At 37.5% G+C, this 12,672-nt stretch overlaps 1 protein-coding gene across 11 annotated transcripts in view; it reads right to left on the reverse strand.

Annotated features, from left to right (window-relative positions):
• Positions 1 to 12,672, reverse strand: part of TMCC1 (transmembrane and coiled-coil domain family 1) — a 252,409-nt gene that overhangs the window by 34,646 nt on the left and 205,091 nt on the right. The window contains exon 1 of one of the 11 annotated variants that reach the window (XM_060631842.3): positions 4,441 to 4,692. The exons of the other annotated variants lie outside the window; for them this stretch is intronic. Coding sequence (XP_060487825.1) covers positions 4,441 to 4,503 — 63 coding nt within the window. The 5' untranslated portion in view covers positions 4,504 to 4,692. Of the gene's footprint in view, positions 1 to 4,440; positions 4,693 to 12,672 lie in introns of those variants that run through there. 11 annotated transcript variants of the gene reach the window in all.

The raw sequence follows: 12,672 nt of genomic DNA on the forward strand, positions 1-12,672 counted from the left end.
AGTGATCCTTTAAAAACATATCAGGTCATGGGACGCCTGGGTGGTTCAGTTGGATACATGTCTAACTCTTGATTTCAGCTCAGGTCATGATCTCATGGTTCATGGAATTGAGCCCCGCATCAGGCTCTGCACTGAAAGACAGTATGGAGCCTGCTTGGGATTTTCTCCCTCTCTCTCTGTCTGCCCCTCCTCTGCTTACACGCGTGCACACATACTCTCTCTCTCTAAAACAAACAAACAAACAAACAAACAAAAAAACCACACATAAAAAAATATGAGGTCACAACAGTCTTTTACACCTAAAACTTTCCAGTGTTCCCTATGTGAGTCAGAGTTAAGGCCAAAGTCCTTACAATGGCCTGAACAACCATGACCTGGCACCTGCAGCACATCCATTACCTCCCTATCTGTATCTCCTACTATTCATCCCTTACTCCACTGCCACCAGCTACAATGGCCTCCTTGCTGTTTCTGGAATGTATCAGGCATGTACCTATTTCAAAGCTTTTCCATTTAGTGTTCCTCCTGCCTGTAATACTTTTCCCCACAAACCTGCACAGCTTATTCCATCATCTCCTTTAAGTCTTTGCTCCACTGTCACCTTAGTAGCATCCCTTAGGTGTCTCTGACATCCTGTATGGATGCTGGTCCTTCCTATCTTGGCCAATTTTTTCCCAGGTGATAAGCAATAGCAAGATTTCAGTTTTTCTGATAAAGTACAAATAAAGTAAAATTACATAATGAAAATGACTAGTTCAGGGACTTTGCATATGAATGGAAGACTAGTTCTCCGATGTATCTAGGTATCTGTAGGGTAAAATGTAGGGACAGCCTAGAGAAAATCAGGAGTACATAGATGGAGAAAGGATATCATGGTGCTATGATATTAAGGAAGCAGATTATACAAAAGATTGAGGTTTCCTACCATTTAATTCATTTTGCAACTATTCTTTGTTTTCCTTATGTAAAGCACTGAATAAAGGTGAATCCCTGCTCTCAAGAAACATATAATCTAGTCAGTGAGACATGAAAATGATCAACTAAAATACAGGTCCAATTAAGTAAATGATGTAGCAGATACGAAGGCAAAGTACTTCTTGAGCATAGGAAGGAGTCACGTATTCAGAAGAAGGAAAAGGGAACAGAGGAGGATTCTTGGAGGAGGTAAAAAAAAAAAAAAAATGAGCCTTGAAGGAAGAAGTTAGAAGTTTTTGATATAAAGAGAAGTGATAAAGAAAGGCGTTTCAGGATGACAACGCAGTATGAACAAAGGCCCAGAAGAAGGAAATATCGTAGCTTCTTGAAGATAATTGAGTAGTTTGTGAGGTTACATAAATAGGGCTCTGGCAGGAGATGAGATCCCAAGGTAGGTCTAAATCACTGTTTTGCACTTTATTCCAAAGGTACTTCCAAAGGCTTCTCAATGCTAATAGTAGCAAAATCTCCTTTGGAATCTAGACTTATAGATCCAAAAACCTACTTGACTATATTAAAATATGCATGTCCAAAACCAAACACCACAATTCCTCCTACAAACCTGGTTTTCTTATAGTGTTCTCTATCTCTATCTCTCACCTGGTTATAAAACAAGGCCAAGCCAAGGCCAAACTAAACCAAACCAAAGTCCAGGAACCATTCCTGACATCTTCTGCCTTCTACCTATATCCAATTCAACACCAAGTCCTATCTATTTTACTTTCCAAATTTCCATCAAATTATAATACTCTCCCATCTATCTCTACCACCACCACCTTAGGACAAATTCTTGTTATCTCTTTCCTGGGCCACTGACTAATCTACCTAAATTCAATCAGGCTTTCAGTTAAGCTGGAGAATTTTTTTTTTTTTTTTTAAGTGCTGAGGCGCCTGGCTGATTTAGTCTGTAGAACATGTGACTCTTAATCTCGGGGAAGTGAGTTTGAGCACCACATGACACAGATTTTTTTTTTAAATAAGTTCTAAATCACCAAATGCTTAAATTCTTTTACGTAGCTTACCACGACTTTTTTGGGGGGAGGGGCAGAAAGAGAGGGAGAGAGAGAATCCTAAGCAGGCTCTGCACTATTGGCAGATAGTGGGGCTTGACGCTGGCTTGATCTCTTGAACCAGGAGATCATGACCTCATGAACCAGAAGATCATGACCTGAGCTGAAACCAAGATTCAAATACTTAATTGACTGAGCCATCCAGGCAACCCCCACCTGCAGCTGCCAACTCTTAAAAGAACAAGTATCTGAATGTGGTCTATCAAGTCAGTCCTACATGATTTAAGCCCTGGATCTATTTCTCTAGCTTCATCTTACAGCATGCTTCCCCCACTCTAGTCAAACTGGTCTTTTTCAACCCCTGCAACTCATCCTTTCTTCTCACCACAGGGCCTTTACATATAGAATACTGCTTACTTGTCCTTTCTTCAACTCTCAGCCAGGAAGTTTGCTAGATGTTTGGGTATGTACTAATGAACAAAACAAAGCATCTCTGTTTTCTATGAGGCTTAACGTCTGAGTGGATAAGAATGGTAGAGATGAAATAACCAGTAATCAAATAATATAAATTATTGAGAAGTACTACAAAGAAGAAAAAAAAGGGTGCTATGAAAAAAGGAATAATGTAAGGGAGGGAAAACTACTTTAGATGGGGAAGTTATAGAAGAATTCTTTGAACAAGGGCATTTGATCTGAGGTCTCAAAGACAGAAAAGGAAGTTATTACTTTAACCAGGTCATAAATGAGGAAAGGTATTATTACCGTTTCATGTGCCAAGAGAATACAGAATTTGGAATTTTATCATATCAAGGTAAAGAAGCAGTTAAGAAAGCAATTCCAAAAAAGAGAGAGAGAAAAAAAAAGGATTTGTCCTTCACTTCTTAGAATTCACTTGGTTAATAGTTGAGACTATGTTACCAAAAAGTCTTAAGGAAGAAGAGGATGCTGAAGGAAGAAAAGATCAGTAAACAGGAAGGGGGCCACCTGCCCAGTAACCTAATGAAGTATATGGATAATTGTATTTACAAGGCTTATATAACCAATGAGTCAGCAAAAAGTCAGATGTCAATGGATCTCTTCTGTGCCCACTCTAAGCAGCTAGGAAACTTGGCTCTCTCTGCTGGAAAGAAGAGGGGCCCAAGAACAAGATCTCAGGTTAGGCTAATAAAACAATTAACATATCTTCCAGCAATACTTACCTAAGTTAGGATGAGGAAAAGTAAACCTTCAGACTTAGAAAAACCTAAGACATAGGATCCAACTTAAAGTAGATTAGAGCAAAGTGATTCTGGTAGGATTTCATAGATCTAATGCAACTCATTTCTTTAACTTGTCATGAAATGCTTGTTAAAGATTCCAAAATCAAGACCCCCAAACCTGTTTTAAAAAAAAACCTCGATTTTAAAAAGCAAATGTCTTTATCATTCTTGGGGTCCATAAATATTTAAGAGTTACTTTCTACAACTATCTTTTCTCTAACAATGCTAATATGTATGAATGATAACAGAAAAAGTTTTCATAATGACAGAATTGAGTCTGGCAAAGAAAAACATACAAAATAGAACATAAAGGGATTAAATTATAGTACAGACAACGAGATACAGCACTAACCACCACTTGATATTGAACAGCAACGATAATGAACCAAGACAAACACCCACCAACGCACTGGTATGAAAATAGCAGACTCCTCATCCTGCCTTCCTCCACCTCCATACTTATGTTCTCAGGCTATTACTGTTCCAGAGGCAACAACTTGGTAAGACCAGGGAGCTTTTATTTTTTCTTTTCTACTTTAGGCCATAGGGAAAGCGGGGGGAAACAAAGGGGGGGGGGTTAATTATAACTGTTCAAAGAAAAGAAAGGATATCTGTTAGTCAGCATTCTTTGCTCTGGAAGTTCCTGGCTTCTGCCTGTTCACAGACATCTGAGAAAAACTTGACGATTACCTCTGAAGGTCACAAATGAATGATCAAAAATAATATTTTCCCTTCTGGCTTCTTGGATCACCCCTTTCCATCACATATGATTCTGCAAAATGTGTTCGTTATTGCTAAGAGGCAATTCTATGTAGTTGATATAGAAAAATAAAAATAATAATTAAAAAACCCCAAGAAACCCTCCCCCCACAAAACACAAGCAATACATTTATCTTACCAAAACCCCCCGTCAGGCAGTCTGCTGATTTTGCTTGCCACAAAGCTCATCCTTCATTTGGGTACTGCGAGAGCAAGCTTGGATAGTGAAAACAAATCACAACCTCTCTTGACTATGTGCTCTTTCCATTTGTCCCAGCTTCCAAACTGCAGAGGAGCTGTGGCATAGTCTGTCACGGCTGCACATACTTCGTTTCCGAGAATAACGCTGTAAATGAGGACAGCTACCACTGGGAATGCATTCCCCCACCAAAGAGCCAGCCGAAATGAAGCTTCTAGTGCATCCCTGGGCTTCTCACCTTCACAGCCTCAGAGAAGTGCCTTTCACAGAACAGGCAGGTAGAGCCGCACCACATCAACATCCTTGCATAGCCAATCCTCCGCAGTGCCCACCTCAGCCTATGTACAGTTCCGGTTCTGTCTTGTACATCAACTCTTAGAGCTTTCTACATCTGGGAGCCTGGGAGGGCTCTGTGCTGAATAAACAGAAAGCTTCTGCCAAACAAGCATCGTGTGTGTGTGTGTGTGTGTGTGTGTGTGTGTGTGTGTGTGTGTGTGTGTGTTTGTGAGTGTGTGTGTGTGCGCGCGCGTGCGCTTTGCTAGAGCTGCTAATGCAAATGAATAGTTTTACTCTGAGAATGGAGATCACACAGTATCTGCCTCTTTTCTGGAGCTGTGAGCATCTTTTATAAAAAACAAAAGCATCAAACTGGTTGAATTTAAAGCTACAGAGCAGTAATTCACCATTCACATTTGTCTTCTAGTTTAAAACCAGATTAAGGTTTAGAGAATAGCTTAAAGAAGGTTAGAAACATTCTAAATAAATGTTTAGGGAGCCTGGTTCAATAATCATAATCATCATCATCACCATCATCATCAAAACAAATCTACCCATGTTTAGATAAAGGACTAGAAGATTGCCAAAACAATTTCTATGCTTTCCTGAAGTTTCTTCTCTTATTTTTCATTTTAGGTTCACAAAATAATTAAAATGAAAACTGACCAATTATTCACTATGGAGGAAAGGAAAAAAACGCTTCTGAATGAAAAGCGCTGGAGTTGTCTGAGGTCTATGCAACAGATTAAAACACCACAATCTTAAGCCCTGCATCACATACCATTTACTGAATACCCATGATACTGCATGAAAGAACTGAACAACTTAAAGAGATTGTTCCTGCACTGAATAAGTCACTTTGGGAGTTAGACCATCAGATCTGAGCTTTTATTTTTTCATTTGTAAAACCAGTTCTGGGGAACGTGCACAGGAAGAATGTTAATGATTATGAAGTACAGTGTAGCATGTACAATGTATAATATGTGGAAACATTTCTCTGAGGTTACTACACAGAAAGGCATCATAAGAAGACAATTTGAGAGTTCGGTGCCTAAAGCTGTGATAATTTCTGTACTTGCATGTAAGTATGGGGCTGGAAGCTCAGGCCAGCACAGTACTAAGAGGTCAAAGAAGGGCTTTCCATCAGCATTCACCAGCTTCATGTAACATTTTTTCATTTAAATCATATGAAGCCCTCTGAATGAAATCCAAAGCACTGTAAATGAATTTAAAGATAATTCTGTGTTGACACCATGGCTCCAGAAATTCATCTTCTATCTCTAGAGACATAGAACTCTGACCCTGACTCTCCAGAACAAAGTAATAAAGAATTTAATGGCTTAATACAAGTTTTGTCTTTGCTTAAAAATTAGGTTGTAAGGTTTCAACAGAGTAAATTTTTGTTTCTACAAAAACAAAAGAAAAACCAATCCTGCACAGCTAGCATCAACACTAGCTAATGTCTGCTTAATTCTGTTTATTACCATTCTTAATATATCTTCTTTTGAGACAATCAGGTTCATTATAGAAAACTTTGAAAACACAAGTGGGCATTAAAGAAAGCAAAAATTATCTGTAATCTCACCACTCAGAGAAAATCCAAACCAAACACTGACATAAGGCCCTTCTAGTCTCTTTCCCTAACACTGAGATTTTTGAAACATATGTTGAAAACAAGGTGCTATAAGATGAAAGCTGTCTTGTTGGATGAGCCACCGCACGGAAGACAGTAGCCCTGAAGTTGCCCATTGTACATTTGTAGGAGTCATGATTTTACCCACCCCCACCCCCCAAAAAAAAATCCCTAAACAGTTTTTGAGGATCCATGAAGACGCCAATAGATTCACCAGAGTTGCCAGAGAAGTATACCTCACTGGCTATGTTAGCCTGGGTACATCTCTTCTTGGCTCTCAAAGTAAATCCCAAGGGGCAAAAGAACTTCAATTTTGCTGACTTTCTGGTTTTCTCAATTTTTTTTTCCCTCTTGCTGATTTTGTTTTTGTTTCTGGCTAATGCACAGTTGATAAGTTATTCCTCATTGATGGATATACCTACTGAGAATTGGATTTTTATGGTTCCACCATTTGGTGGTCTATGTAGTAGAATGACAGAGATCTATTTTCTGTTGAGTGAAAAACCAAAAGAGAATTCAGTTTGTTAGACTTTTTGTCCACTTGTCTATTTTGAGCTCAATTAAGAATGTTGCACATAATATTAAAGGAGAATAGCTCTTAGAGATCTCAACTGATGAGGTTTTATGTTTACTTTTGACCCATGACTAAAGCTGTAAAACTGAAGCCACAGCTCTGTCTGTAATTCAGAAAGAACTTGACCTCTTAAGTATGAAATGTTTTCCAATTTTTAGAGGATATTGATTAATTTGATTATAATACCTCTTAAATTAAGAAGTTCTGTTCTCATTGGTTTTGTAGAGCTCAATAAGCACTTATTTATCAAATTTTTAGAATTTCCAAGAAAATAAGGTGAACCTATAATACTCCAAATATGTTAGACAAAGAAAAAGAAATCCTATCTACAGAAACTACTAGTTCAGAAACATTTTAGGAGTCCAATTTCATATAATTAAGATAACAATTGTACAAATCAAGATGAGTTTTGTCAGTTAAGTGTAACACTGCATACATCTTAATTTACTTGGGTTTGTTTTCTCAGATAGAAGCTAATCTGAATTTCCTATAACAGACTTACTGATCAAATAAGCTAGTATTACTCTTCCTATATATTTGATATTTAAAAAATTGAAAATCTGTATTCATCTACATTGAATAATAATGTTAACAAACTCTTTATATCAATGACAATGATGTGTTAGTTTAAATATCTCCAAGATCTACTGGGTATCTACCCAAAGAAAACAAAACCAGTAATGTGAAAAGGTAAGCACACTGCTATGTTCACTGTAGCATTATTTACAATAGCCAAAATACAGAAGCAACCTAAGTGTCTATCCATAGATGAATAGGATAAAGAAAATGTCGTGTGTGTATATACACACATATACGTGTGGGGGGAGGGGGAGAATACACACACACACACACACACACACACACACACACACAGGGGGAGGGGGAAAATCCCAAGCAGGTTCCGTGATGCCAGTGCAGACACACACACACACATACATGAAAAAGAATGAGATCTTGCCATTTGTGACCACATGGATACTCCCAGAAGATATATGCTAAGTGAAATAAGTCAGAAAGACAAGTATCCTATGATTTCACTAATATGTGAAATTCAATAAAACAAAAAGCAGAAAAAGATCCATAAATACAGACAACAAACTGATAGCGGACAGAGGGGAGGGTGTGGGAGGGGGATGGGAAAAATGGGTGAAGGGAAGTGGGAGGTGGAGGCTTCCAATTATGGAATGAGTAAGTCACAAGGAAGAAAGATATAGCATAGGGAATATAGTCAATGGTACTGTAATAGCACTGTATGGGGACAGATGGTAGCTATACTGTGGTGAGCACAGCATAATACAGAGCTGTCAACTACTATGTTGTACACCTGAAACTAATGTAATACTGTATGTAAACAATGTTTCAATAATAAATTTCTCCAAGATCTATGGTAATTTAAAATCTTGGACTAATGTTAAATCAAGCTAATCAATAAGTAATTCTTGGTGCCCAAATAATTTCTAAATAAAATAGAATACTAAATGTTATTAAGCATAATTCTAAGTTGATACATGTTTGCTTCTTATTTGTATATGCTATTAGAATAGCTGTATCTTTGGGTCATGTTAACAAGCTGTTCATCTTGCCACTATAAGATAGTGTAAAAGAGATGAGTGCAGCTATATAAAGTCTGCTATGTGTATTCATGAGTTTTACTGCTCTACTAACATGCTTGTGTTTGATAGACAGTTCTAATTATCCCCCCCTTCTATCCAGTTTTCTCTCTGAAATGCAAGTTGTGTTGATATAGGTGGTTGGAACTATATTAGCAACAATAGTGATAGAGAAATACAAGTCCTTTTGCTTTTCAAGGAAAAAGAGCATTTTTGTCCCAAAGTAAAGTGGCTGTCTGTTCCAGAATTTGAAAAAAGGATAAATCTTAGACAGTGAATTTGACTTGCCATGGTTTATACTACTGGGATCTGAAAAAAAAGCCAGGAAATACGTTCAAATTTTGGCAAAATCTGATCACTTTTGATGAGCTTACTTCCTTGGCTTGGAGATTAAAGGCTTTATCTACAACATGAAAGATTATTTTTTATCTTCTGTGTTATTTGCATTGATAGAATAACTTTCTGGCTTTACATTTGATTATTATTTTTTTAAGTTATTTATTTATTTTGAGAGAAACAGACAGTGTGAGTGGGGGAGGGAGAGGGAGGAGGGAGAGGGAGGAGGGAGAGGGAGGAGGGAGAGGGAGGAGGGAGAGGGAGGAGGGAGAGGGAGGAGGGAGGAGGGAAAGGGAGAGGGAGGAGGGAAAGGGAGGAGGAATGAGGGAGGAGGGAGAGGGAGAGGGAGGAGGGAGAGGGAGGAGGGAGAGGGAGGGAGAGAATCCCAAGCAGGTTCCGTGATGCCAGTGCAGAGCCTGATGTGGGACTCCAACTCACAAACCATGAGATCATGACCTAAGCCGAAGTTGGAAGCTTAACGGACTAAGCCACCCAGGTGCCCCAACTGGCATAGATATTTCAATAAGAGTGACCAACTAGACAAAAGAGACTAAGGATTAAATCATTATTTTACCAGCAAAGTTATGTTCGGACCCTGACTGAGAAAACAGGCTCCTTAATTCAAATACTACCCAGAGATGTATCACACATACTGTATATGAAGAAATTGTTTAATACTATTTTTTCATTGAGTGTTTTTCAGATTTCTCAATACTAATTAACATTTACTTGAATATGTCCTTGATGAAAAGCAAAACTGAACACAACTTCATTAGAATGCAATATATGAAATAAATTTACATATTGCTGAATAAATAACAACATAATTTGGACAATAATAGACACAAAATAACATACTGAAGTTTAGAATTTACTGACAAGAAAGTATTTTTCCTTCAATAATACAAACCTATGATAGTACTTTTATTGTGTTCAACACTGTTGAGTATTGGGGGGATGCTGTAAATTTCATAGGGAAATAGATTTTATCCATCCAAAATTCCTGGGGAAAAGATGTCTTTTAAAAAGTTCTTTATTATTTCAAATAGTATTTCAACATTTCAAACATATAAAAGTGAGGAAAATGACTCTTTTGCACTCTTCATCCAGCTTCAATTATTAACTCATGGCCCGCAATTTCCCTCCCCTGCAATTATTTGGAAGCAAATTCCAGACAAAAGATGTTCTTTATAAAAACCAAGGCTACTCATAAAAATGGAGAACAAACTGAGAGTTGCTGAAGGGGTTGCGGGAGGGGGGATGGGCTAAATAGGTAAGGGGCATTAAGGAATCTATTGAAATCATTGCTTCACTATATACTAACTAATTTGGATGTAAATTTTAAAAAATAAAAAATAAAGTTAAATAAATTGCTTAACTGCAAAAACAAAAAACCAAACCAAAACAAAAACACCAAGGCTAATTCCAGAGGCTTTCCTATATTATTAAAGCTGTCAGATCTATAAATATTACTTTATTTTTTGGATAAAATGCCTAATGCTCTCCTTCTCTTTTACTCTTCACTATATTTTATTCATGAAGGATCTACTGGGGAATAACATCCAAAGACCATGAAACTTGTTCTGCTCCTAGACTGATCTTGATGTTGATGCTTAATGACTGATTGGGTAAGTTTTTCCCTAAGTGGCAAAAGATGGGGAAAAGTAAAGTTGAGTCAAAGAAGAAAAATGATAAATCTAAGAAATCAATTATTAATTGTAGTCATAGATGGCAGAGAAGAGATTTGCAAGCAAGGCTCTGAAGTTAAAATGTGTTGCATCAAGGAGTCTCTTCTGCCCTCTTCCACCAGGCAACCAGTTCAGCTAGCATAAACTTCCTACTGGGATTCAATAAGAGGTAGATTTTTCTTAAACTCCAGCAGCTCTCCTTGTATAAAAGTAAACCTCTACAAACAGCAGTAGGTGGGGGAGCAATAAATGACAAAGCAAGAAACTGGAAAGGTGTTTAAAATCTCCTGAGATTAGTATGGTCATATGAACTTCTAAATAAGGCAAATTACTTTCTTTTACTGCTTAGAATGAATTAGTTCAGAAAGGAAAGCAAGAGAGGCTTTTGCTGAATGTCCAAGCCAATATCAGAATTATGAGATTTTAGGAAGAATATAAGCACTGACCTCTAGAAACTAGCTAAATTACCTGTTTACTTGGGCTCTTCCTACCTCAAAGGAATCATGTACCACAATGTGATCTAACACATAAGGGGTTCAAAGGTGCTATGCTGTTTCACAACTGCAAAACATCATAAAGCCCTGATAGAGGTCAAGAAGGGCCAGGTAACCCCCAAGTACTGCTTGCAAAGAAACTGCAGAATCATACAGAAATTTATTTTGTAAAATGAAATAGTATAATGAAATAATATTTTTATGTCATGAGACACAGTATAGAATACTCCAACCTGAGGTCCACAAAAAGGTCAAGTTGTTTTCAGGATTTCCAAAGGACAAATGGAAAGTGTACATACACCCATGACAAAGTTATATGAGCAGATTACAATGAGAAACATTTAATTTTGTCTGGAATTAAATTTGTCTGGAATTTGTCTGGATACTACCTGAAAGGCATTCAGGTAGTATCACTGCACTAGTGCTGTTCAGAAATGCTAACTGGCTCTACTTTTTTTTTTTAAGGGAAATAATATATGCTGTTTGTAAACAAATGTTTTAAAAATAGCAAGCTCATAAGGAGAACAAATATAAAGAGTCTTTGGTGGGACCAGGTTGATTTAAGTTTTAGTTCTAACCTGCAATGTTGAAAAACAAAACAAAACAAAACAAAACAAAACAAAACAAAACAAATCATTTAAATTCATTTAAAATTCATTCATTCATTTAAAATATAAAGTAATCATTAGAATATACCCAAGCATATTCTATGTCTGGAAAACTACCATCTGGAGGCAATACATAGGTAATGTGTTGTTTTAGAAAATGCTTTACACCACAATGAATTTTCTTGCTATACTCCATGAATGTCAGAGGTGCCATAAGCCATCTCTTGAAAATCCTTACTTGAGGGGCGCCTGGGTGGCTCAGTCGGTTGAGCCTCCGACTTTGGCCCAGGTCATGATCTCACGTCCGTGAGTTCAAGCCCCGCGTTGGGCTCTGTGCTGACGGTGCAGAGCCTGGAGCCTGTTTCAGATTCTGTGTCTCCCTCTCTCTCTCTGACCCTCCCGCATTCATGCTCTGTCTCTGTCTCAAAAATAAATAAACGTTAAAAAAAATTTTTTTTTAAAGAAAAAAAAAGAAAAAAAAAGAAAATCCTTACTTGATCTATTTTATACCTTCTAAATCCCAGGTGAACAACACATCATACTGAAGTCTCAGGAATAAAAAAATTAAGCACATTTTACATATTCTCAAAAAATATGAAAATTGCTTGAAATGAAGAAAAATGGCATTCCATGGGCAATTTCAAGTCCATATAAGGAGAATCAATTGATTCTTTGTAAAATATTACTAGCCACAGATGGCAGAGTGGGGGTGGGGTGCAGTGGGTGGGGAGGCAAATATGAAGCTATTACATTTTAAAGTAACCTGGTTCATTATTCTTTGCTATTTAATTTTCCACTACACTGCACAAAGCTCTAGTGGTTCCAAATATTCTTTAAGAATAGTCACATGATTCTAAATAAAGAGATATAACTGGGGCACCTGGGTGGCTCAGCTGGTTGAGCATCCAACTTAGGCTCAAGGTCATGATCTCACCGTTCATGAGTTCAAGCCCTGCATGGGGCTTTGTGCTGACAGCTCAGAGCCTGGAGCCTGCTTCAGATTTTGTGTCTCCCCCTCTCTCTGCCCTTCCCCTGCTCATGCTCACTTGCTCTCTCTCTCAAAAATAAATAAAAACATAAAAAAAAAAAAAAGGAGAGGTAACCAAGAAAGAGTAAGAAGCAAGATGAAGACAGACACTATAAATATTAAATGACTACTTATGAAAACATAACTCTTTCCAAACTTCAAGTTTTATTACCAAAAAACAGTCAAATGGCCAATTTCTCATTCCTTTACCCTTTCTCTTAACA

Source organism: Panthera onca, chromosome A2 (assembly GCF_046562875.1).
Source record: "Panthera onca isolate mPanOnc1 chromosome A2, mPanOnc1 haplotype 2, whole genome shotgun sequence".
In the NCBI taxonomy this organism is placed as follows: domain Eukaryota; kingdom Metazoa; phylum Chordata; class Mammalia; order Carnivora; family Felidae; genus Panthera; species Panthera onca.